At 45.7% G+C, this 25,293-nt stretch overlaps 1 protein-coding gene and 1 long non-coding RNA gene across 4 annotated transcripts in view; one reads left to right on the forward strand and one right to left on the reverse strand.

Moving 5' to 3' along the window:
• The window catches only part of LOC135055460 (ubiquinol-cytochrome-c reductase complex assembly factor 1), a 406,324-nt gene extending 397,808 nt beyond the window's left edge, over window positions 1-8,516 (reverse strand). The window contains exon 1 of one of the 2 annotated variants that reach the window (XM_063959573.1): window positions 8,434-8,516. In XM_063959573.1, coding sequence (XP_063815643.1) covers window positions 8,434-8,457 — 24 coding nt within the window. In that variant the 5' untranslated portion in view covers window positions 8,458-8,516. Of the gene's footprint in view, window positions 1-8,297; window positions 8,393-8,433 lie in introns of those variants that run through there. The other variant, XM_063959572.1, reaches the window with a different exon arrangement.
• The window catches only part of LOC135055461 (uncharacterized), a 43,008-nt gene continuing 26,209 nt past the window's right edge, over window positions 8,495-25,293 (forward strand). Inside the window, exons 1-2 of one of the 2 annotated variants that reach the window (XR_010243757.1) lie at window positions 8,495-8,578; window positions 19,360-19,487. This is a non-coding gene — a long non-coding RNA (uncharacterized LOC135055461). The remainder of the gene's footprint in view (window positions 8,579-19,359; window positions 19,488-25,293) is intronic. The other variant, XR_010243756.1, reaches the window with a different exon arrangement.

The raw sequence follows: 25,293 nt of genomic DNA on the forward strand, positions 1-25,293 counted from the left end.
GCGCCCAGCATCCACTACGGACTACGAGAAATAGATTTACCGGTAAGTAAAATCTTATTTTCTCTAACGTCCTAGTGGATGCTGGGGACTCCGTAAGGACCATGGGGATTATACCAAAGCTCCCAAACGGGCGGGAGAGTGCGGATGACTCTGCAGCACCGAATGAGCAAACACAAGGTCCTCCTCAGCCAGGGTATCAAACTTGTAGAACTTTGCAAAAGTGTTTGAACCTGACCAAGTAGCCGCTCGGCACAGCTGTAATGCCGAGACCCCTCGGGCAGCCGCCCAAGAAGAGCCCACCTTCCTAGTGGAATGGGCTTTTACTGATTTTGGAAGCGGCAAGCCAGCCGCAGAATGAGCCTGCTGAATCGTGTTACAGATCCAGCGAGCAATAGTTTGCTTTGAAGCAGGAGCACCCAGCTTGTTGGGTACATACAGGATAAACAACGACTCAGTTTTCCTGACTCCAGCCGTTCTGGCTACATAAACCTTCAAAGCCCTGACTACATCTAGTAACTTGGCATCCTCCAAGTCCCGAGTAGCCGTAGGCACCACAATAGGTTGGTTCAAATGAAAAGATGATACCACTTTTGGCAGAAATTGCGGACGAGTCCGTAATTCTGCCCTGTCCATATGGAAAACCAGATAGGGGCTTTTATGTGACAAAGCCGCCAATTCTGACACACGCCTAGCCGAAGCTAAGGCCAATAGCATGACCACCTTCCACGTGAGAAATTTTAACTCCACGGTTTTAAGTGGCTCAAACCAGTGTGATTTCAGGAAACTCAACACCACGTTAAGATCCCAAGGTGCCACAAAAGGTGGCTGAACATGCAGCACTCCCTTTACAACGTCTGAACTTCAGGCAGAGAAGCCAGTTCTTTTTGAAAGAAAATGGATAAGGCCGAAATCTGAACCTTAATGGAACCCAATTTAAGGCCCAAAGTCACTCCCGACTGTAGGAAGTGAAGGAAAAGGCCCAGCTGAAATTCCTCCATAGGGGCATTCCTGGCCTCACACTAAGCCACAGATTTTTGCCATATACAGTGATAATGTTGAGCCGTCACATCCTTCCTAGCCTCTATCAGCGTAGGAATGCCCTCATCCGGAATGCCTTTTTCTGCTAGGATCCGGCGTTCAACCGCCATGCCGTCAAACGCAGCCGCGGTAAGTCTTGGAACAGACAGGGCCCCTGTTGCACAAGTCCTGTCCTAGAGGCAGAGGCCACGGGTCCTCTGAGAGCATTTCTTGCAGATCTGGATACCAAGTCCTTCTTGGCCAATCCGGAGCAAAGAGTATTGTTCTCACTCCTCGGTTCCTTATGATTCTCAGCACCTTGGGTATGAGAGGAAGAGGAGGAAATACATAGACCGACGGGAACACCCACGGTGTTACCAGTGCGTCCACAGCTATCGCCTGAGTGTCTCTTGACCTGGCGCAATATCTCTGCAGCTTTTTGTTGAGGCGGGATGCCATCATGGCCATCTGTGGCAGTTCCCACCGACTTGCAATCTGCATGAAGACTTCTTGATGAAGTTCCCACTCTCACGGGTGGAGGTCGTGCCTGCTGAGGAAGTCTGCTTCCCAATTGTCCACTCTCAGAATGAACACTGCTGACAGTGCGCTTACTTGATTCTCCTCCCAGCGAAGAATTCTGGTGGCTTCTACCATCCCCACCCTGCTCCTTGTGCCGCCTTGCGGTTTTCATGAGCCACTGCGGTGATATTGTCTGACTGAATCAGAACCGGTTGGTCGCGAAGCAGGGTCTCCGCTTGACTTAGGGCGTTGTATATGGCCCTTAGTTCCAGGATATTGATGTGAAGCCAAGTCTCCTGCCTTGACCACAGCCCTTGGAAATTTCTTCCCTGTGTGACTGCCCCCCACCCTCGGAGGCTTGCATCCGTGGTCACCAAGACCCAGTCCTGAATGCCGAATCTGCGACCTTCGAGAAGGTGAGCACTCTGCAGCCACCACAGGAGAGACACCCTGGCCCTGGGGGAAAGGGTGATTAACCGATGCATCTGAAGATGTGATCCGGACCACTTGTCCAGTAAGTCCCATTGGAAGGTCCTCGCATGAAACCTGCCGAAGGGAATGGCCTCGTATGATGCCACCCTCCTTCCCAGGACTCGAGTGCAGTGAAGCACTGACACCTGTTTTGGTTTTAATAGATTCCTGACCAGCGTCACGAGCTCAAGAGCTCTCTCTATCGGGAGATAAACCCTTTTCTGGTCTGTGTCTAGGATCATGCCTAGGAGAGGCAGATGAGCTGTAGGAACCAGCTGCGACTTTGGAATATATAGAATCCAGCCGTGTTGCCGTTACACTTCCAGAGAAAGTGATACGCTGTTCAGCAACTGCTCTCTTGATCTCGCTTTTATGAGGAGATCGTCCGAGTACGTGATAATAGTGACACCTTGCTTCCGCAGGAGCACCATCATTTCCGCCATTACCTTGGTGAATATTCTCAAGGCCGTGGAGAGACCAAACGGCAACGGCTAAAATTGGTAATGGCAATCCCGTACCGCAATTCTGAGGTACGCCTGATGAGGTGGATAAATGGGGACATGAAGGTATGCATCCTTTATGTCCCGAGTCACCATAAAATCTCCCCCTTTCAGGTTTGCAATGACCACTCTTAGCGATTCCATCTTGAACTTGAACCTTTTCAGGTATATGTTCAGGGATTTTAAATTCAATATGGGTCTGACCGAACCGTCTGGTTTCGGGACTACAACATGGTCGAATAATAACCCCCTCCTTGTTAAAGGAGGGGAACCTTGACCACCACCTGTTGAAGATACAATTTGTGAATTGCAGTTAACACGGTTTCCCTCTCGTGGTGGGAAGCCGGGCCGTCGGTGAGGGGGCATCTTCTCAAAGTCCAGCTTGTATCCCTGAGCAGGGATCTAACAGGGAGTGAACCCACTTGTGGCTGAACTTACGAAGGCGTGCCCCCACCGGGCCTAGCTCCGCCTGTGGAACCCCAGCGACATGCGGTGGATTTTTGTAGAGGCCGGGGAGGACTTCTGTTCCTGGGAACTAGCTGTGTTGTGCAGCTTCTTTCCTCTGCCCCCGCCTCTGTCAAGAAAGGACGCACCTCTGACTTTCTGGTTTCTTTATTCGAAAGGCTGCATTTGATAATGTCGTGCTTTCCTAGGCTGTGCAGGAATATAAGGCAAAAGATCAGAATTATCAGCTATAGCTGTGGAGACCAGGTCCGAGAACCCTTCTCCACACAATCCTCAGCCTTCCATATGCCTCTTAAGTCGGCATCATCTGTCCATTGCATATTCTACAGGACATGTCAAGCAGAAATCGACATAGCTTTGACTCTAGGACCCAGTATACTCATGTCTCTTTGGGCATGTTTTATATATACATATTTCTTAAGACAGCATCTTTAATATATATATATATATATATATATACACACACACACACGCTAGGGTCTCTATCTCTGCTGATAAGGTACCTGTCCACGCTGCCACAGCGCTATAAACCCATGCTGACACAATCGCTGGTCTGAGTAGTGTACTAGAATGTGCACGCTATCTGCAGGATCCCTGAGAATAGCTGTTACGTCAGGGCTACCTTTTGGGCAAACGTGACACCCTAGGGGAAGATTCCCATCATATCCTGGCCCTAGTGGGGAAAGGATACTGCCTGAGAATTCTTTGTGGGAAACTGCAGTCTCTTGTCTGGAGATTCCCGCTCTTTTCCATCATGAGAGGAGGGAAATTTACCTCAGCTTTCTTCCCCTTAAACATGTGTACCCTTGTGTCAGGGACAGATGAGTCATCAGTGATATGCAAATCATCTTTTATTACAATAATCATATTGAATACTTTTCTGCCATTTTGGCTGTAACTTTGCATTATCGTAGTCGACACTGGAGTCAACCTCCGTGTCGATATCAGTGTCTATTATTTTGGATAGTGAGCATTGAGAGACTCTGAAGGTCTCTGCGACATAGGGACAGACATGGGTAGATTTCCTGTCTGTTCTCTAATCTTTTGTGCAATATATTCACCTTAGCACTTAATTACACATATCCAAACAGGTGTCGGCGTTGTCGACGGAGACACCCTCACACACACTTGCTCTATCTCCTCCTTAGGGGAGCCTTTTACCTCAGACATGTCGACACACACGTACCAACACACCACACACTCAGGGAATGCTCATCTGAAGACAATTTCCCCATAAGGCCCTTTGGAGAGACAGAGAGAGAGTATGCCAGCACACACCCCAGCGCTATTAACCCAGGAATAACACAGTAACTTAATGTTAACCCAGTAGCTGCTGTTTATATTGATTTTTGCGCCTAATTATGTGCCCCCCCTCTCTTTTTACCCTCTTCTACCGTGTAACTGCAGGGGAGAGACTGGGGAGCTTCCTCTCAGCGGTGCTGTGGAGAAAAAACATTGCGCTGGCGAGTGCTGAGGAAGAAGCCCCGCCCCCTCGACGGCGGGCTTCTGTCCCGCGATTTTGTGTAAAATAATGGCGGGGGCTCATGCACATATACAGTGCCCAACTGTGCCACTTTGCCAAGAGGTCTCTAACTGCTGCCCAAGGCGCCCCCCCCCCCCCCCCTGCACCCTACAGTGACCGGAGTGTGTGGGTTTAATGTGGGAGCAATGGCGCACAGCTGCAGTGCTGTGCGCTACCTCATATGAAGACTGGAGTCTTCTGCCGCCGCTTTTGACGTCTTCTTGCTTCTCACGCCTGCTTCTGGCTCTGCGAGGGGGGCGGCGGCGCGGCTCTGGGATCGGACGACCAAGGGTGCGTTCCTGTGTTCGATCCCTCTGGAGCTAATGGTGTCCAGTAAATCTCAGAGGGATAGGTAAGGTGGACTGTTGCGCACTGAGAGAAAAGAAGCTGCACACTTAGAATAACATATGACATACAAACACCATATGTCGATGAATAATTTAAAGAGAGGTAAATGATATCTATGGTGTGCGCTAATTTTCCCAGGGAGGTAGCAATAATCATAAACCAAAATCTAGTTTATGACAAAAAAGACCAATATTTATTTCTTAGACATCCATAGTTATAAAGTGACACAGTGCACATAACATGGCTCAAACAAACAATGACATATTTAAAAATGATTTAAAAGGTATATTGCACAGACCCTTAGTTTGTAAACATTACGATGTAAACATTAAAGGACAGTCTTTGTGCAGAATATTTTACGAAGGTGAGACTTCTGACTCATACCGTTTAGGGTATGTGGTGTGTGCCTTGATGTAAAGGGATGGGTTCCAGCCGGGCAGCCCAGCACCACACCACAAGCTTAGCCCAAATCGCAGATGGAGACAGCGGAAACGGCAGTAGAAGTCCAAGGAAGTCCAAGGAAACTTAAGAGTCCCACTCCAGGCACAACGCGTTTCGGATATGTTATCCTTTTTCAAGTGCTTTAATTAAAGTGGAGATCAATGCCCTATTTAAAGGGCTTGTCCGGAAATGACTGTTTTCGAATTCCCCGCCGTTTTGCGTTCCAGCGGATAGACGCCAGCAGATCTCTCTGAAAATAAAAAAATCCTAACAAAATACTTTCTATTTAGCAAGCTCAGAGCCCACTAAGGTGCACCCAGCTCGTCCGGGCACAGATTCAAACTGAGGTCTGGAGGAGGGACATAGAGGGAGGAGCCAGTGCACACCAGTATTCCTAATTCTTTCTTAAAGTGCCCTGTCTCCTGCGGAGCCCGTCTATTCCCCATGGTCCTTACGGAGTCCCCAGCATCCACTAGGACGTTAGAGAAAACAATTATATAATAAAACTGGGTAATAACAAAAAGTCATAGAGGTAGAAAGGCCCTGCTCGCAAGCTTACAATCTATAGGGAAATAGGCATGGACACACAAGGATAGGTGCTACCTATTGCATAGTTGTCCACCAGATTGCAAAGATTCTTGGTGGGCTGTATGATATGGTCATATAGCAATGATGAACCGGGGTCGAGAAGAAGGGAAAGTGAAGCATGAGAAGACATGTGAGGATATGCGTGGACTGTATATGTAATAAAGTCTGAGTTTGCCGGAGGTGCGGGAGTCGGACGAGAATGGCCATATTTTTAAAGCAGCAATCATTTACAAGGCAAAACCAACCTGGTCTTGCCTTGTAAATGATTGCTGCTTTAAAAATATGGCTATTCTTGGTCGACATTCCGCACCTCTGGCAAACTCAGACCCTAATGCAAGCCTGGCCAACCTGTGGCTCTCCAGCTGTTTACCATATTTTTGCTATTAGGGAATGCAAAAACTATGGCAGGGCATGCTGGGAGGTGTACTTTTACAACATCTGGAGAGCCACAGGTTGGCCAGGCCTACCCTAATGCATATACCTCCAAATGTCATAATTCGCTGCACACAAAACACTTTCACCACTTAACCATAGCTGCAATAAAATCACTTTGAATTTGGTCTATTACAAACCACAGAAACTTCAAAGCAACAGCGATTCCCCCCCTCAGTGGTCCTTTTGTCTGGCTAGGGTACGTCAAGGTGATATCCTTGTCCGATGGAAATGATCGGTTAAATTAGAAACTCTACCTAGTTCTGTGGATACGGTAGGCCTGAAAATGTGCGTGATGGGAAGTGTGAAACTTGTGTAAAACACACTAACACAATAGGCTCAACGCCTTTCACGAGCTACAGATTTTCTCCTCAATTACTTATCAGTTTAGCATGATTTATTTGAAAGATTTCATCACATTGGTCAAAATGCATTTAGAAATGTGCTTACCGGAAGAGGTGCAACTGTATAGCAAAAAAAATATTAATAGCACAAGGCTAGTCCCGATCTGGTACCTCATAGTGAGCAAATATCATATCCTCCCCATTTACCCGATTTAAATAATCACAACACACTGAACTAAATGAGTTTTTTTAATGTTGAGCAAAAGTACTGTAGGTGCACAAATGCACCTAATATTTACCCATGTCACTCCCACAATTCTCTCACATCTGCCAGTGCAAACTATTTATCCATCAACATCCCAGCACTCAAACCCATGCATATTCGCTTTTGGGTGGCGTAGACAAGCCAAAGCAGGGATTATCAGACCCATGTCACCCAATCATCACTTTTAATAGTAAACTAATGCCAGCTAGCAATTCATCCGTATAATGAATATTCTATTAATGCAGAAGGGGACCTGTACTCAGTCATCCCAGTCTGGAGAAAGTCCTGCTGATGTCCAAATGATGGTGGTCATTCAGAGTTGTTCGCTCGCTAGCTGCTTTTAGCAGCCGTGCAAACGCTAAGTTGCCGCCCTCTCGGAGTGTATTTTAGCTTAGCAGAAGTGCGAACGAAAGGCTTGCAGAGCGGCTACAAAAAAAAATTGTGCAGTTTCAGAGTAGCTCCAGACCTACTCAGCGCTTGCGATCACTTCAGACTATTCAGTTCCTGTTTTGACGTCACGAATACGCCCTGCGTTCGGCCAGCCATGCCTACATTTCCGCAGCCACGCCTGCGTTTTTCCGCTCACTCCCTGAAAACGGTCAGTTGACACCCAGAAACGCCCACTTCCTGTCAATCACTCTGCGGCCAGCAGTGAGATTGAAAAGCTTCGCTAGACCTTGTGTGAAACTACATTGTTCGTTGTAATAGTACGATGTGCGTGCGCATTGCACCGCATGCGCAGAAGTGCCGTTTTTTTGCCTGATCGCTGCGCTGCAACCAAAATCTGCTAGCGAACAACTCGGAATGACCCCCGATATCACCCCAAAGAGCAATTTGCACATGTGATAAAGAGACATCCTATCCTATTGAAAGTTATGTAAAACTGCATGCCTGCCAAGAAACAAACTAAATGGTAAACAAGCACAGCAAAATGTTAAGAATATCTAGAAAAATTATGGCCCAAGACATGTCAGTGACACTCTATGCCTAGGGAAGCAGCTGAAAACAAGTTTTACAGTTTAAGAAATCTAGTGTGCATGACTGTAATCATTAAGGTACATAGAGTGTACTAGCACACACTACCCATATAGAACATACTCGTACAGGTAAGAAACAAAACTGCAACCAGCATGTTACAGTACCTAACACACTGCCCATTCAGTCAGTACTGTACAATAATACAACCAATAACCCATGTCAAGTAGATACACTGAACGCTACACTAAGTTAGCTATTAAGGAAAAGAAAGAGATATAATAAAACACGCTGTAATAGGTTTTGGTTTTCTTTCCAAGCAAGGGCACTGATGGGCATCACATGCCTGTTTGGAGAATATGAGGTCACCTTGTCTCATGCACCGTGGACTGTACCTGTCCCAAACTCACATGCATGCAGCCACAGGCTTTGCCCTCCTGCCCAGCTCCCTAACGAGCCAACAGCCTCACAGGTAAAGAGACACTGCAGACCATACCACTCGCACACCGCTGTGGGGGTGTCCTTATACACACCACCTCTACTTACTCCTAATCTGACGAGTGCTGCCATAGTGACGCCAAGGAGTTTACTAGTTGCCGATGCGGTCGCTAGCTTTTGAGGACATGCTGCAGAGAGTGAACACTTCCGAGGTAACTGTGCCTTGCATCCGCCTAGTCCTGGTGTCGGTTGTGTAAGTACTGGCCGCCATCTTGTGGTTGGCGTTGTGTTTTAAGGACGTAGTTCTTGATTAATTTTTAATTACTCCGAGGAGAAGGCTCCTTAGTTGAATATATATAGTCGTAGTATGTATTACTTGTATTATTATTATTATTATTATTATTATTATTATTATTATTATTTATTTTATTTTTGTTCTCATTGCATAGCAAAATAATTTGGTTCTTTGGGGTAATTCAATTGTTTTTGCGCGCCCAATCTCATACTGTCCAACTGTACCTTTTTTTAATGGTCTGTATTGATTTTTGGCTCTCCAAACTTCCATTGAAAGTATAGGAAAAGGGGCGTGGTCACGCTCCCTTTACCTGTGGCCATGCCCCTTCCCTAATTTGTACCGATTTTTATGTGTAAATGTTGGAGGGTATGCAATTTCCCGTCCAAAGTGAAAGGTTATTTGGGGTGTAGTTGAATAGGTTTTTTTTTTACGCACCCAGATCATACTTACCTACATTTTGTTTCTCCTCTCCGGGAGAAGCCCGGAGAGGAGACGCTGCAGGTGTCTTCGGGGGAGAGAGGGAGGGGGGGGGGGCTGTGACATCACTAAGCATCGGGAATGCCGCGATTCGCGGGTCCGCGGGAAGGGGGCGGGGCTAAAATGACGGTTCTTTTAACCCCTTCTCCACCCAACGGACCCGCGAATGCGGGAGATTATCTCTCCATCCTGCTCGCATCACTGGGGTGCGAGCAGGATGCGGGAGACCTGCCCACTCTTCCGGGGGTGCGGGGGGCTACCCCAAAAAACGTGAGCCTCCCGCAGCTTCCGGGAGAGTAGGTAAGTATGACCCAGATATGGGTTTATCCGTGTAAAATTGCTACACCCGGCCAATGCTGCCACGACGCACATTCCTCCTCGCCAGCACGGGGGGAGGGTGGGGCTGCGTCAGCATGCGCACCCATTCAGCAGCACAATTGAGGTGGTCTGTCATTCCCATCTTCAATGCTCTTTACATGGATATTAGCAGGGGCAAACACAGAATTTACTGAGGGGGGGTTTCTGACACTGTATTGCACACATATACATAGCACACCACACACACATTCGCATTGCATACACATACATACTGTAGTACACCACACACACACACTGTATACATAGCACACCACACATACATATGGTAGCTCACCACACTCATTGCATGCATACACATATATATAGCACACATACATATACATTATATGGCACACCACACATACACACACACACATTGCAAGCACACGTACACGAGTATATATAGCACTCCAAACACATATTATACACACATACATACCGTATCCACAGGACACCACACACACGCATATATATATGGAGCCTTGATCATTTCACCTGACCGAGGCGCAGGCATGCACTGCCGCTGTGACTAGGCGATTCGTCCGGAGTGCACAAAGACGCTCCCATTCAGAGCGTTTCTGCCCGGGCGCGCAGACGGAGATGCTCTCCATTTAAGAGAATGGGGCGCGTCTCCGTCTGGGCGCGCACCCGTCCAGACGGAGACGCTCACAGTGACTAGGTGCGCCCAGACGGGTACGCCTAGTCACAGAATGAGCCTGAATAACGGAGGCTCCATCTGTACATAGCACACCATACACATTTCACACACACATACCTCCCAACATAACCCTCTCCAGGAAGGACAGAATGCTTTGCTCCTGGACTTCCCACTTAACCACTTAAATGACGATTTTTCCCCAAAAAAAGATCGCTCTGATATTGTCGTTTTTTTTATGAGTGAATTAGGTGAAGAACATGAATTTAACCCTATCCAAAATGATTTTAGTAAAAAAAAAAATACTTTTTTTTAAAATAATTTTTTTTCAAACATCGGAACAACAATTGGAAACATCGCGACCATTGGAACATCGGTAACAATGTGACCATCGCAACTTTAGTTTATAGAGCCCGGGCAGCTGCCAGTTACACAGGGGGGGTTTAGGGGCGATGATTGGCAGCACAGCAACAATGGGTGCCTGAGGGCAGGGGGACCTTCTGGTCCCTCTGACAACAGCAGCGGAGGGAAGTTTTCCTTCCCTGCCGCTGCTAACACAGTTTATCTGACTGGTCGCATCCTGTGCGACCAGGTCACATAAAGCACTTGCAGACATGGTCGCATCTGATGCAACCATGCCAGGCAAGTGGTTAATGTATGATTGCCATCACCTGTGGTGAAACACCTTTGTTATCTATTAACCTGTTCAACACAGGTGCCGGCAATCCTAAATTAAGAGAAAAACCCAGAATCAGAGCATTGTGTCCCTCCTGGAGAGGGTCATTTTGGGAGGTATGCACACATACATAGTACACCACACACACACATAGATACATATCATACCACACGTAGTACACCACACATAATACACATTGCAAAATCATACATAGCAAACCACACACACACATACTGTACATACACACACACACATATACATAGCACACCACACACATAGCTCACCACACACATTGCACACACATACATAGTACACCATATACACCAGGGGTGGGAAATCTCCGGCCCGCAGGCCGTATAAGGCCCGCAAAGCCGTTTGTTCCGGTCCACCTGCTGCTGTGTGTCAGCGAGACATGCCACCCCCTCAGTGAGCACTTCTTGATAAAGAGGAAAGAATCCTTGAAACGCGTTGAAGTTATCCATGCTGTGACGAACATTTATCTTCCATGGGACATTCTTGCTGCAGCTTTCTTTTTTGTGTTATTTTATGAATAAAACCTGCATTCCGGTAGCAGTTTGCAGAAGATAGCACGCTCCTGCACATAGTTATGCGCAGGAACAGAATATTACTATTATACTGTATTACTGTACTCTGATATTCGGCGGGAACCCAGTGGAGACCAACTGCAAGTACACCTGGACCAGACATCGTCCACCTATTCAAACCAACCTATGACCCCTTCTGTACTGTAAATGACCAGCCCTTTGACCTATGAATGAAGACATTACAGTTTCCATTGTATTGTGTTTTTACCAACTGTATAAAAGCTAAGCTGCCTAGCCGGTCATGCAATCTCTCTCTGCAGGTCATATTGCAGATTGACTGAGCACCGGACCATGTGGCGCTGGCGAAACAAAATGTATGTACCATTGTATTGTAGCCTCTTTTCCCTTATTGTAATTGTATATCTGTTGTAACCCGCTTTCAGCAATTATATGTTGGTGGGTCGGATCCCAACATCTTAAATACAATTGGTGTTGTGTCTCTTTTCCTGCTAACGTTTTAAATGTATTTCAGCCACACATGAAGCTGCATTGTGCTCTCAGCGTGTCGGTGTGTGTGTGTATGACCTGCGTGTACTTTGTACGTCCATCGCGGCATGTGTACGCAAAGTGCGTGCACGGTACGGACCTTTGTATGCTAACCGAGTAAAAAGTACGTAGGTTAAGGATTGAATACAGGGGCCGCAGTGGCTCGATTTTAAAGTGTAGTGAGTGTATTAAAGTATTGCTTTTAGTCCTGTAAGTAAATCAGCATTTACAATACATAATACAAAAATCAGGGGAGAGAGGGGACATCCCGGTCTTGTACCATTACTAATACCAAAAAGGTTGGAGAGAGTACCATTAACCCTTACTCTGGCTGTGGGAGAGGTATATAAAGCCATAATTCTATGAAGTGCAATAGGTCCCAGGCCCACATGCTCCAGCACAGACCTCATGATGTCCCAATTGACTTTCTCAGCATCCATTGAAAGCAATAGTGGGCAATCGCCTCTGGCAAGCTAGAGGTATTAAGTTCAAGACCTTGGTGGTAGTCTTTTGCTTCCCTGCCGGGAACAAAAACCCGCCTGATCTCCGTGTATAAGGGAAGGGAGTAGAGTATTTAATCTAATAGCCATGAGCTTAGCATACAGTACAATTTTAGATCAACCTTTAAAAGTGAGATAGGTCTGTAGCTGGAGCATAACGTGGGGTCCTTTCCATGTTTAGGAATTACTGTAACATGAGCCTCCAAAGATTGAGGAGAGAAATGTGAGGTAGCAGAAATGGCGTTATATGCCCGAAGCAGCAAAGGTACCAATCTATCTTTAAACGTTTTGTAATATGCTATTGTGAAGACATTAGGTCCAGGGCTTTTGCCCAATGGAGACAAAGAAATTACGCGGTCAAGTTCTTGGGAGGTGAAAGGTCGCTCTAAAAATTCTATATCTGCCGTTGAAATAGTAGGATAATCCATTGCTAGTAAGTAATCCCTAATCTGCGGTATCGCAGTTGATGAGGAAGAATTAGCCGAGGTATTCGCTAAATTATAGAGAGTCAAGTAATATTGTTTAAAACAAGAAGCTATTTCCAGGGTTTTGGAATGAGGCAGGTTATTCGTATCTTTCATTAAACTAATAAATGATGTAGAGGGTTGTGTATGAAGGGCACGGGCCAACATTCTACCTGGTTTTTATTACCCCACGGTAATAACGATTTCTACATTTACGCATGGAGTGTATAATATTGTCAGAAAGCACCTTATTCAGTTGGGCTCTAACCTCCAATAATTTTGTGTAGATCTCACCAGAAAGAGAAGATTTATGAGCAGATTCTAGGGTATGTATCTGTTGTAAAAGGTTTAGTTATAAGGGCTGTCTTTTGTTTTTTTCACAAAAGTTTCCAACTGAATCAATATACCTTGGATGACATGGTCTGACCACGTGATTGGACCTATAGAGGCATCTAAAAGAAGGGGGAGGTGTCGGTGACTTAAAAATAAGTAGTCTAAGCTGGAATAAACTTGGTGGGGATGGGAATAAAAAGAATAATCTCGGGTTATAGGATGCAGAACCATCCAGGTATCGGCCAGCTGAAGCTCATTAAATAATTTTCGAATTTGGCAATATTTGCATTTTGAAAATCTAGGGACCGCAGTAGAAATATCCAACATGTGATTCAGAGACCAATTAAAATCACCCCCAATATAACAACACTCTTCAACAGGGAGTCAAGTTGTGTCAGAAACGAGGTGTAAAACCATGGCTGGGCTTGATTAAGAATGTATAACATAATAAAGGTGAAAGCTTGTTGAAAGATTAGACAATTTAATAAAAGTAGTCTACCTGGAACCAGTTTGTGAACTACTACGTCTGTGACATGAAGTTTCTTTGAGAATAAAATAGCTACACCTTTCGTTTTACCATCCGGATTATTACTAAAAAACGATAAAGGAAAATGACGGTCTGACAAGGAGGGAGACCGAGAGCCTGTTTTAAAGTGTGTCTCCTGGATCAGGGCTACATCTACCCTATCTACCCATAATCATCTAAGTAATTTAGATCTTTTTTCAGGTATGTTAAGCCCTTTTACATTGTACGAGGAGATTTTAATTTGAGTTGGAGCACTCATAACTGAGTTAAGGGGATTGTTAGCATGGTTCCCAGGGAGACTACTAAGAAAAGAAAAAAAACACAAGAGAGAGAAAGAAAACTTAAAACAAAGTAGTAAAAGGAAAAAGAATCTAACAATATTGAAACACCCACCATGGAGACCTTGTCCTAACAGGATCAAAGCTCCAAGAAATAGTAACATACTAAGCGGGTAAGGGGACAAGGGAGTCGTCATCAAGAGACACATAATTCAAAATAGCAGAAACAGATAACTTACCGTCATTCTTGCTGTAACAAATAAGCCTCTAACACCGAAATATAGTAAATAACACATAAAGGCCAACACAAGCTATACTTGTAGAGAAAAATAAAAACAAAAAAACAAAACCTCACAAACATAGTAAATCTATGAGAAACCAAAAGAAAAACCTGAAAGAGACCTCCCCACCGCTGAGGAGCGATGGATCTCATATAGTGGGGAACCAAGACAAGTGGAAAGGAGACTAAATCAGGTATTGTCCGTGTCCAAAGATACCGCAACAGTAGCAGGAGCATTCTTGAAGTTCTGGACCATCTTCCAGGAGGTATTCCTATGTTGGTGTTGACACAATTTCAATTGTGGGATATCTACCTCCCAAGCTGGAATGGACATCTTTGGTAGGCCCAGAGTTGCACAAAATGACGTTAGATCAGAAGAATTATGTAGGAAAAGCACTTTTCCAGAATGGGAAACCTGAAGGTTAAAGGGGAATGCCCAGCAATATTTTAGTTGTCGTTTATGAAGTTCATCTGTCAATAGTTTCAGTTCTTTACGCTTTTGAAGTGTATGCCAGGACAAATCTTGATAAAGGAAGATCGGCGTTCCATTAAAATCCACTCCATCTAATTGGCGCACCTTGTGCATTATTTCTTCTTTTTGTGTAAAATAATGCAGGTGGCAAATTACATCGCGGGGTCAATCTGAAGGGAGTCCACGAGGCTTGAGGGCACGATGAGCTCTGTCAAAAACAATGGCGGTGTTTGGCTCATTTTCCAACAATTTATTAAAAATCTTCGTGAGAGCATCTATCAGACCCACTTGTGGAACATCCTCTGGAAGTCCCCGTATGCGAATATTATTCTGTCTCCCCCTATTGTCCAGGTCTGTCATTCTGTTATGTAGCGAACATAGTTCTGTAGTTTGGGCCGCAATTATATCCTGTAAGGACCCGAAAATGGTGTTAGAAGTATCTTGGTTTTCTTCGACAGTTGTCAGTCTGTCCGACAATTGTGAAATGTCCCTCTTAACTGTCGCAAGTTCCTGTCTAATCGTATCTTGAAGATCCTGTTTAGTTGGGAGCGATTTAAGAAAAGTAAATATTTCCTTAAGTTCATTCCTATCATAGGAAGGAGGGAGGTTTGTCTCCATATTAGACAATGACTTAGAAGAGGGAGAGGAAGAAGGACTTGCCGCCATTTGGTCTCGATCAGACTTAGAAGGTGTAGTTTGGAGAAATGGCCTTATGGTAGCTTGAGAGGAAGAATCCTTTGGTCGAGATGTGTTACTCTTCTGTGAGGCTTTTTGGTTCCGACCATAATGTGGGGAAAAAGCAGTAAAAGCAGTATGTTGGTCTGAACCGTAATGAGGTATAGGTGTAGAAGCTGCATGAGAATATGCCTATTGAGCAACGACTCCCATCGGCCTGGCATTAATATATCATTGAGCAACCTGCATCACACCCTGGCAGAAGAAATTATAAGCTTCACATCTGACGTCATCTGCAGCAGGCAAATATCCAACGTTCAAGAGGTCAGTCTGCCTCGATGGTCTCACACAGGGGGATATTGATTCTGTGCTAGCAAGATGGCCACCTGTCCCTAAATCCCCTTCAGACAGAGAACCAGGCACTGTGTGCTTAGTTGGTGCCTTGCAGGGAAGGCCACAATTATGGAGGGTTCCCAGAGGTATGCAGGGGGATATAGCAGGTTATGGAAGTCAGCAGGGGGGGGTCACAGCATGAACCTTCACACTCGGAAGTCAGGCCCAGAGTCACAAGAAAATTCAATCCCCTGTTCCTGAGGGAGCAGAGGCCGCAGCCACCAGGGACAGCTCAGACTGGAGCTGAGAGCAGGCAGAGAGGGGACCAGGCACCAGTGGGCAAGGTAGGCTGGGGCAGGGACCATGTCCTCGAGGTCTGAGGCAGATTCCGGCCGAATCCCCAGAGCTCCGCACCGGCCATGCACCGTTCCCGGGATGGGACAGCTCCTCGAGACCGCGGCTCCACCGGGGGTGATAGGCCGCAACAAGCGGGGCTCAGGAAACGGGTCCCCCAGCTTTGTGAGCGGTGCGGACAGCGGGAGCAGAATCTCCAGTAGCCGGGAGAGGGAGCAGGGCTTCCAGCAGTGCGGGCAAAGAGCGGTAACGGCTAGCAGGAGCCCATAAAAAGCTGGACTACACCATTAGCCAGCCAGGCCACGCCCCCCTAGTCAACATTTTGTGTGTTGTGTTGTGTCAAAGGGAAATTACATATCTCTACAGATGTATCAGCACTTGTAAAGGGTTAAAATTAAGAGCAAAAAATTAGTAGATAATCAACTACTAACTGACATTTAAAAATCCAAGGCTGTGACATGACAGTTAGGAGCTGATTGTTTGTTACTTTATCACTCCCCATTTTAACACATTCAAAACAATGAGGCATATATGCTAATCTGTGTAATGTACAGTATGTCAGTCAGGGAATTTAATTAAATACATTTTGGGGTATTGAGCAAATAGGCCAACAAATATATTAAAATGATATATTTGTTGCCTTAATTGCTGAATGTTATTGTGCAATTAGGTTGTCAAACTTCATTTTGCAGAGTTTGATCACTTAATTTATCAATCACATTACAATTCCTTCAGCTAATTGTTTTATTAATTTAGAAAGGAATGGAATGTGAAAAAAAAACGTTGTGAATATTTGCAAGCTACCGAATGAATCGCACATGTACGACACTCCCCGTGTTGCTAGCGATGCGTTTGGCAGTCATGTGAATGCATTGCTACCATGCGAAGCACAATAGTAAACACCTACTTTGTGCATTGCTGCACAATTGTTTGCAGTTGTACGTGGTGGGCGTTTGTTTGTACTCGTGCAGAGTGTACGCTGCCGTATGAATGCTGCTTGCGTGCGCATCAAATAGCAATCAATTCGGAATGACCCGCATGGTTTTTCCCAACTGCTAGCAAATTTGCTGCTGCGAACAGATCTGAATTAGGCCCATTGTCAACATTAGCAAATGCACGTTAACTTTGATAAGGTGTCACACAGTCATATTACAGAAACTCAACATTTTCTGCATTAAAAAAACATACATTTAAGGAATACGGCCACATATATTTTGGGGTTTTTTTTGTGCTAATATATGGCACCTTTAAATGCATTAATTGAACAACTTTGAAAGTATATATATTTGAAACACAATTGTTGATTAAATTAAAGATTTAAATATGTTTACTGGCAAGACAGTGACACCTCAAGTATGTTACAAATAATTTTATATATGTTTTACTTAATTTTTGGTCATAAAAACATTCAAAAATAATCAGTTGACACTGATTTAGTTTGCTACAGTTAAAAGGGGAATGTTTGATTACTCACCAGTACTGGTGATTCTGGACCATCTGTGTCCATAATATTTGGTCCGGGTAGGACTACAGGCTAAGAAATTTGCTCCAGCTCTTCCTCGTATGGTGAGTATTGTACGGGAGCTGCCATTTTACATATCGCGCCAGAAGTGACTTACGGAATTCACTGTTTCCAACACTGAACATGTCCTTCTTACGTGGGGCAGATGTACGTTGTGATTGCACACCAAGTAGCTGTGGATATATACTGCCCACATGGCATGGGTGAGGGCACAATTTTCAGCATAATTGAAGCAGACATTCCGTCCAGTGCATGTTTTCCCTAAGGCAGGTGCAGTTTCCTCCTCATCACCAGACTCCTCCTGCTGCACCTCATGCTCCTCCAACTCCTCTGTGCTTCCCTCCTCCTCATTTACAGCCTGCACCACAACCTCCTCCTCCTCCACCCTCCTCTGCTGTCCCCTTGAAGCCATGCTGTGTCAGAAACTCACAGAATAAACTGTCTCACACACATGGAATCTCCTCTGCTCCTTCCCAAAACACCTTACTATCCTTCAAAGGACAAAATGGAGGACAGGGGTTGTTATAGGTATAATTCATGTGACTTTTGGGTGCCAATGGGTGACTTCATTGCAACAAGTGTAGCTCTCATAATAAAACTTGAATAATTAAGCATTTTTTATCACTGGTTAAAAAATTGTGTATTAGGGTATGAGACTCCAGGTCGACACCAATTAGCTCGACACCTTAGGTTGACACCAGTTGTCGACACACCTTAGATAAACACCAGAAATAGGTCATCATGAACAAGGTCGACATGGAAAAAGGTTAACATGAGTTTTTTTTTTTTTTTTTGGTGTTGTTTTCTTCATAATGTGACCATGAACCCCAATTAGTGCACCGTGTCCCGTCACATGGCTCGCCCTTCAGGCAAGGTGCCTCACTCTGCTACTGCTGCACTCGGCACAGGTTACCAATCGTAGTCCATGTAGATCGTAAAGTATGAAAAAGTCCAAAAATAAAAAAAGTGAAAAACTCATGTTTGTGTCTATCTAATGTCCATGTCAACCTATTATTGGTGTTGACCTAAGGTGTGTCGACCTAAGGTGTGTCGACCTGGAGTCCAGATACCATTTATAATACCTTATTTCACTGTGCAGTGATGAACCCTTCTAAATTTTGCCTAAGTAGAAAAAAAAAAGTTTATTTTTGTAAGTTTTGAAATGTCAGGCTCAATGGGATTTCACATTTAGCTGTGCTACCGTCAGCATTTTCCCTAATGAATATAAAGGCTACAAAGTTCCAGTTTGACAGAGAAGATTCTTCCACCTGTACGGAGAGATGGAGTCTCCTCTGCCAGAGCTTTTCACATCCAAGATTGACTTCCCAGTAATCACTGAGACTGAAACAAGAGACTGTTCATTTTTCTGTGTACAGAAGCATAGGTCTGGCTGAACTGGCTGGCTGCAGGCTGATGTTCAGTGGAGTTTTATGATAGACTGTCACTGATTTATATAAATCTGGCATCCCAGTTTGCTGTTAATGTAATGGCCAATGTTTCTGTTCTGTCACTTAGTTTGAAGGTAGTATTTTAATGTAAAGCATAAACAGTGCATGAAACTTAGGCAAAGGGCCAGGAAGGAAAGAAAACAAATGGCCTGTACAATTGGATGTTTTTTTGTATCAGATTTAGTGTGAATGTTTGAAAGCACAGAACTCACTGAAAACTGCAATGTGCCAATTATGTGTTAGTATATAGTGCAACGTAATTGAAGTTTCTTTTTTCAGTTTCTTTGTGTCTTTTCAGTAGCAGCCTGTGCTCCTTTAATGTCAAGTTCATTTGAATGTGCGGTAGACACTGAAAACAGAGAGAAATATTTAGAAAGAAACAGAAGGGAAACAAAGAAATCCCAAAATGCTCTTCTATGCATCCAGGTAAAGTACTGCCAAGTAACAGAGTAACTTTACATCCCATTCATGACTCTAGATTGTCCAGTCGATGCACACCAAGATACACTGGCATATTTATAATGGATGCTGTGTGTGCGGTGCACACGAGCACCTGGGGTCCAGGGGTGCTCACACCGCACTCCCTGCACCCATTATTTTTAATACCCTCCAGAGTCCCGCTGCGCTGCAGCACCGCTGCAGAAATCATTGGGAAAATACTAAATAGCGTACCACCATTTAACTGGTGTTTCGCACATGCACAGTAGGAAAATCACTGGAATAATGGCAGCGGTGCCCATTTTCCCAGCAATCAGCACATGCACTGTAGACTCTGGGACAGTGCTAGGGCCCTAGAGGACCCTAGTGACCAGAAATATAGTTCTGCCAGCTAAAGCATGGGGGGGGGGGGGGCAGACTGAGCCTGCACATGGGCTCCCTCCTCTCTAGAAACGCCCCTGCCAAGATATATGTTTACTTTCCACTCTTGGAAAGATGCCTCTGCAAACTAAAAGAGCCTAGGTGTGCAGAGAGGTGGATAAACTGAGCAAAAGTGTAAATTTCACATCAAAGTCCAACTACCACTTTATAACCACCCTATTCATTACATTAAACATTTCTGTTTTTCTCTTGACCCTGTATGACCCCTTGTCCATTTAAATTTACATTATTAATAAAATGTATTATGTTGACCATGGGTCTTCAACCTGCAGCCCTCCAGCTGCTGTGCAACTACATATCCCAGCATGCCCTGCATCCATTTTAGCATGCCTTAATAACAAAACTGTGGCAGGGTATGCTGGGATGTGTAGTTCCACAGCAGCTGGAAGGCCGTAGGTTGAGGACCCATGATGTAAACTGTATTGTGATGACGGTTGCCATTTAAATCCCAATGTCTAACAAATTATCGTTCATTAAATGACCAACCATATTTCTCTTACGTCCTAGAGGATACTGGGTTTACATTTAGTACCATGGGGTATAGGTGGGTCCACTATGAGCCATGGGCACCTTAAGAATTTGATAGCGTGGGCTTGCTCCTCCCTCTATGCCCCTCCTACCAGACTCAGTTTAGAAAATGTGCCCGGAGGAGCCGGTCACGCTTATGGAAGCTCCTGAAGAGTTTTCTGCATTTATTTTATATGTTTGTTATTTTCAGGCAGGGTTGGTTGGCACCAGCCTACCTGCTTCGTGGACTTGGGAAGGGGGGGGGGGAATGGCCCAACCTCTTGAAGGGTGAATGGTCCCATTCCCCGCTGACAGGACACTGAGCTCCTGAGGGAACTATTCGAAGCCCCACCACGGTGAGCGTACATTCCCGCAGCACGCCGCCACTGCTAACAGAGCCAGAAGAATGAAGAGTGGTGAGTACTACGCCGGCGTCCCGGCTAGCGGGTCGCCAGCCATTATGGCAGCATGAGGGTACGGAGACGCATGTCTTCTAACCAGGGCAGAATGCGTCCCCAGACACAGTACACAGCTGCGTCTCAGTACACTGTACACAGTACCCACACTAGCAAAAACAGCCTTAAAACGGGTTTCTCTCCATTTTAAGCACCAGATTACCTCAGCCAGTATAAAAAAAATGGGAAAACTGCTCATCATTGAAGGGGCGGGGCTTCACTATGAGCGGATCCAGCAGTTCACCAGCACCATTTTCCCTCTGCAGTGGACACAGATGCTGACTGACATGGACGCGCAGCTCCTCCAGAGAGACTCCAGATTATCTCAGCGGTACCAGGGGGTCATAGCAGGGGGAGAGCAATTATTAGTATTAGTCCTCTATCAGGGAAATTAGTCTGCGACCTGGCTGAGCTTGGCATTACCGATAAGGGCGTGGTGGGGACTGGCTCCAAATAACTAGGTGTTTCCCTGAAGGGCTCTTTGTGGGTTAATTGTGCTTAACCTTTTCCTGTGTGTGTGTGTGTGTGTGTGTGTGTGTGTGTGTGTGTGTGTGTGTGTGTGTGTGTGTGTGTGTGCTGTCACATTTACATTATGTCAGGCAAAGAGTGTGTTTCTTGTACAGCGGAGTGTTCCTCTTCACCAGGGGACTCACTACTGGGTACTCAGGGCAGTGCACCTTCCCAGAATAGTGGGGCTGAACCGGAATGGGTTAATTCCATTAAGGGAATGATCTCGAATATTTCTACAAAGCTATCCCGCAATGAGAAAGAGACACAATACTTAAGACAGACTGTGGATGAGTTTATGAATAGAGACTCAGTTCCCAAGCCAGCGTCTCGATCACCTCCCATTTGTCCGCAAAAAACGATCTCTGGCCCATATCCTGCAGTCTGATGCTGACGGGTCAGACACGGAGGAGGGTGAGGTGGATTTGGAGGGGGGAGATGCTATTCTGTCACAGGGAATTGAAGTTCTTATACAACCTATCAGAGAGGTTCTGCAAATTCCTGATAAGGTATCAGAGGAGTGTTAGGAACTTATTTTAATATAAAAAAGAAGTCCTCAGTCACTTTTCCTGCGTCAAAGGAATTGAATACCCTGTTTGAAGAACCGTGGGTTCATCCTGATAAGAAATTTCAAATCCCTAAAAGGTTGCTCTCACCTTTTCCTTTTCCTCTGGAGGATAGGAAAAAATGGGAAAATCCACCAATAGTGGACGCATCAGTCTCTAGGCTGTCATGAAAAACTGTATTGCCTGTCCCTGGTGCAACCTCCCTAAAAGAGACGGCTGATCGTAAACTTGAGACTACACTCAAATCATTGTACACAGCTGCTGGCGTGGCCCAAAGACCCACTATTGCATGTGCGTGGATCACAAAAGCCATTGCAAAATGGTCAGGTAACCTAATTGAGGGGTTAGATTCCTTGTCTAGGGAGGATGTTGTTTTACTCCTGCAGCATATACAGGACTCTGCAAATTTTATGGTGGAAGCCATAAAAGAGATTGGTTTGCTTAATGCATGCACCACCACTATGGCAGTGTCAGCACGCAGATGCTTGTGGCTATGCCAGTGGACTGCTGATGTGGACCCATGAAAGGCGTGGAAGGCCTACCATTCACAGGAGAGGCCTTGTTTGGAGATGAACTAGACAAATGGATCGCCAAAGCTACTGCGGGTAAGTCTACGTATCTTCCTTCCGCAGCTCCCCCAGCCAGGAAAGCTTATTCAACTTCAAATTTACAGTCCTTTCGGACAGCCAAGTTTAAGGGCAAATCCAGAGGTGCTTCTACGACCTCCAGAGGCGCAAGAGGTAAACCACGCAAACCAGCAACTGCAGGTGCTCAGGAACAGAGCTCAGGCTCCGCTTCCTCAAAGCCTTCAGCATGACGGTGGACCGCGATGCCTGGAGGACTGTCAGGTGGGAGCCTGACTAAAATTCTTCAGTCACATCTGGACAAGTTTGTGTCGGGATCCCTGGGTCATAGATCTTAATACCCAAGGCTACAGAATGGAGTTCCAAGAGCTCCCACCTCACAGATTCTTCAAATCAGTTTTACCAGCTTCACAAGAGGCAAGTATAACTTTACAGCAGGCCATTCAAAAACCGGTACAGACTCAAGTCATTGTTTCAGTTCCACCTCATCTGCACAACAAGAGGTACTATTCCAACTTGTTTGTAGTACCAAAACCGGACAGGTCGGTACGGCCAATTCTGAATCTCAAGTCCTTGAACCTGTTCTTAAGAGTGTTCAAGTTCATTATGGAGTCTCTGAGAGCGATGATGTCAGGTCTGGAGGAAGGGGAATTCCTAGTGTCTCTGGATATCAAGGATGTGTACCTTCACATTCTGATCTGGCAGCCTCATCAGGCTTATCTACGGTTTGCACTGCAGAACTGTCACTATCAGTTCCAGGCTCTGACATTTGGTCTCTCCACGGCACCGAGGGGGTTCACCAAAGTGATGGAAGAGATGATGTTTATACTCCGCAAGCAGGGAGTGAACATAAGTCCTTACCTGGATGATCTTCTGATAAAGGCGCCGTCCAGGAAGAGGTTGCTGGACAGCATTGTTCTCTCAACCAAACTTCTCCAGGATCACGGGTGGATTCTGAACCTTCCAAAATCTCAGGACTGGATCCTGTTAACCATGGATGCAAGCCTCAGAGGTTGGGGAGCAGTCACCCAGAGGGTGCAGTTTCAAGGAAGATGATCAAGTCAGGAAGTCATCCTTCCAATCAACATTCTGGAACTCAGGGCCATATACAACACCCTTCTGCAGGCCTCTTATCTTCTTCACGATCGGGCCATTCAGGTCCAGTCGGACAATGTGACGGCAGTGACGTACATAAACCGACAGGGCGGAACGAAAAGCAGAGCAGCAATGTCGGAAGTGTCAAGAATTCTCCTCTGGACAGAAAAAAATGCTGTGGCAGCGGTCTTCATTCTGGGAGTAGATAACTGGGAAGCAGACTTCCTCAGCAGACACGACCTGCACCCGGGGGAGTGGGGACTTCACCCGGAAGTGTTCAGATGCTTGACACGTCGGTGGGGATATCCACGAATCAACATGATGGCCTCTAGTCTCAACAAGAAGCTCAAGCGGTATTGGTCCAGGTCGAGAGACCCACAGGCAGTGGCAAAAGACGCTCCGACGACTCCATGGGTCTATCAGATCATGACCGTGTTTCCTCTACATCCTCTGATCCCAAGAATTCTCAAAAGAATAAAAAGGGAAAAGGTTCAAGCAATACTCATTGCTCCGGACTGGCCAAGAAGGGCCTGGTACACGGACCTTCTGGAGATGCTCCTCGAAGATCCGTGGCCTCTACCTCTTCGCGAGGATCTTCTGCAAGAGGGCCCATTCGTCTATCACAGAGGTTCTCAAACTCGGTCCTCGGGGGCCCACACAGTGTATGTTTTGCAGGTCTCCTCACAGAATCGCAAGTGAAATAATTAGCTCCACCTGTGGTCCTTTTAAAATGTGTCAGTGAGTAATTAATACACCTGTGCACCTGCTGGGTTACCTGCAAAACATGCACTGTGTGGGCTCCCGAGGACCGAGTTTGAGATCCTCTGGTCTATCAGGACTTACCGTGGCTACGTTTGACGGCATGGAAGTTGAACGGCTGATTCTAGCCAGAAGAGGGATCCCTAACAAGGTTGTAACGACTATGATCCAAGCCAGGAAGGGGGTAACGTCTAAACATTACCACCGTATTTGGAAGAAATACATCTCTTGGTGTGAGAGCAGAACCTATTCTGCGGTGGAATTTCACCTGGGACGTGTCCTGCTTTTTTTGCAGTTGGGAGTGAATGTGGGCCTACGTCTAGGCTTCATTACAGTCCAGATTTAGGCCTTGTCTATTTACTTCCAGAAACAATTGGCTTCTCTCCCTGAGGTCCAGACATTCTTGAAGGGTGTTTTACACATCCAACCTCCCTTTGTGCCTCCCACGACACATTGGGATCTCAATCTGGTTCTGCACTTCCTCCAATCAGACTGGTTTGAACAGTTACAGGAGGTGGACGTAAAGTACCTTACGTGGAAGACCGTCACATTGCTGGCCTTGGCAAGACGTGTGTCGGAGCTGGAGGCATTGTCTTACAAGAGCCCCTACTTAATTTTCCATGAGGACAGAGCTGAACTCAGAACTCATCAGCAATTCTTCCAAAAGTGGTGTCTGCGTTTCAGATTAACCAACCTATTGTGGTTCTGGTTATCACCAACACTTCCACTACTTCAAAGTCTTTGGATGTTGTGAGGGCTTTGAAGGTATACGTAAAGAGGACAGCTTGTCACAGGAAATCCGACTCGCTGTTCGTTCTATATGATCCCAATAAAATTGGGTGTCCTGCTTCAAAGCAGACAATTGCACTCTGGATCAGGT

The sequence above is a fragment of the Pseudophryne corroboree genome, chromosome 3 (genome assembly GCF_028390025.1).
Source record: "Pseudophryne corroboree isolate aPseCor3 chromosome 3, aPseCor3.hap2, whole genome shotgun sequence".
NCBI classification, from domain to species: Eukaryota; Metazoa; Chordata; class Amphibia; order Anura; family Myobatrachidae; genus Pseudophryne; species Pseudophryne corroboree.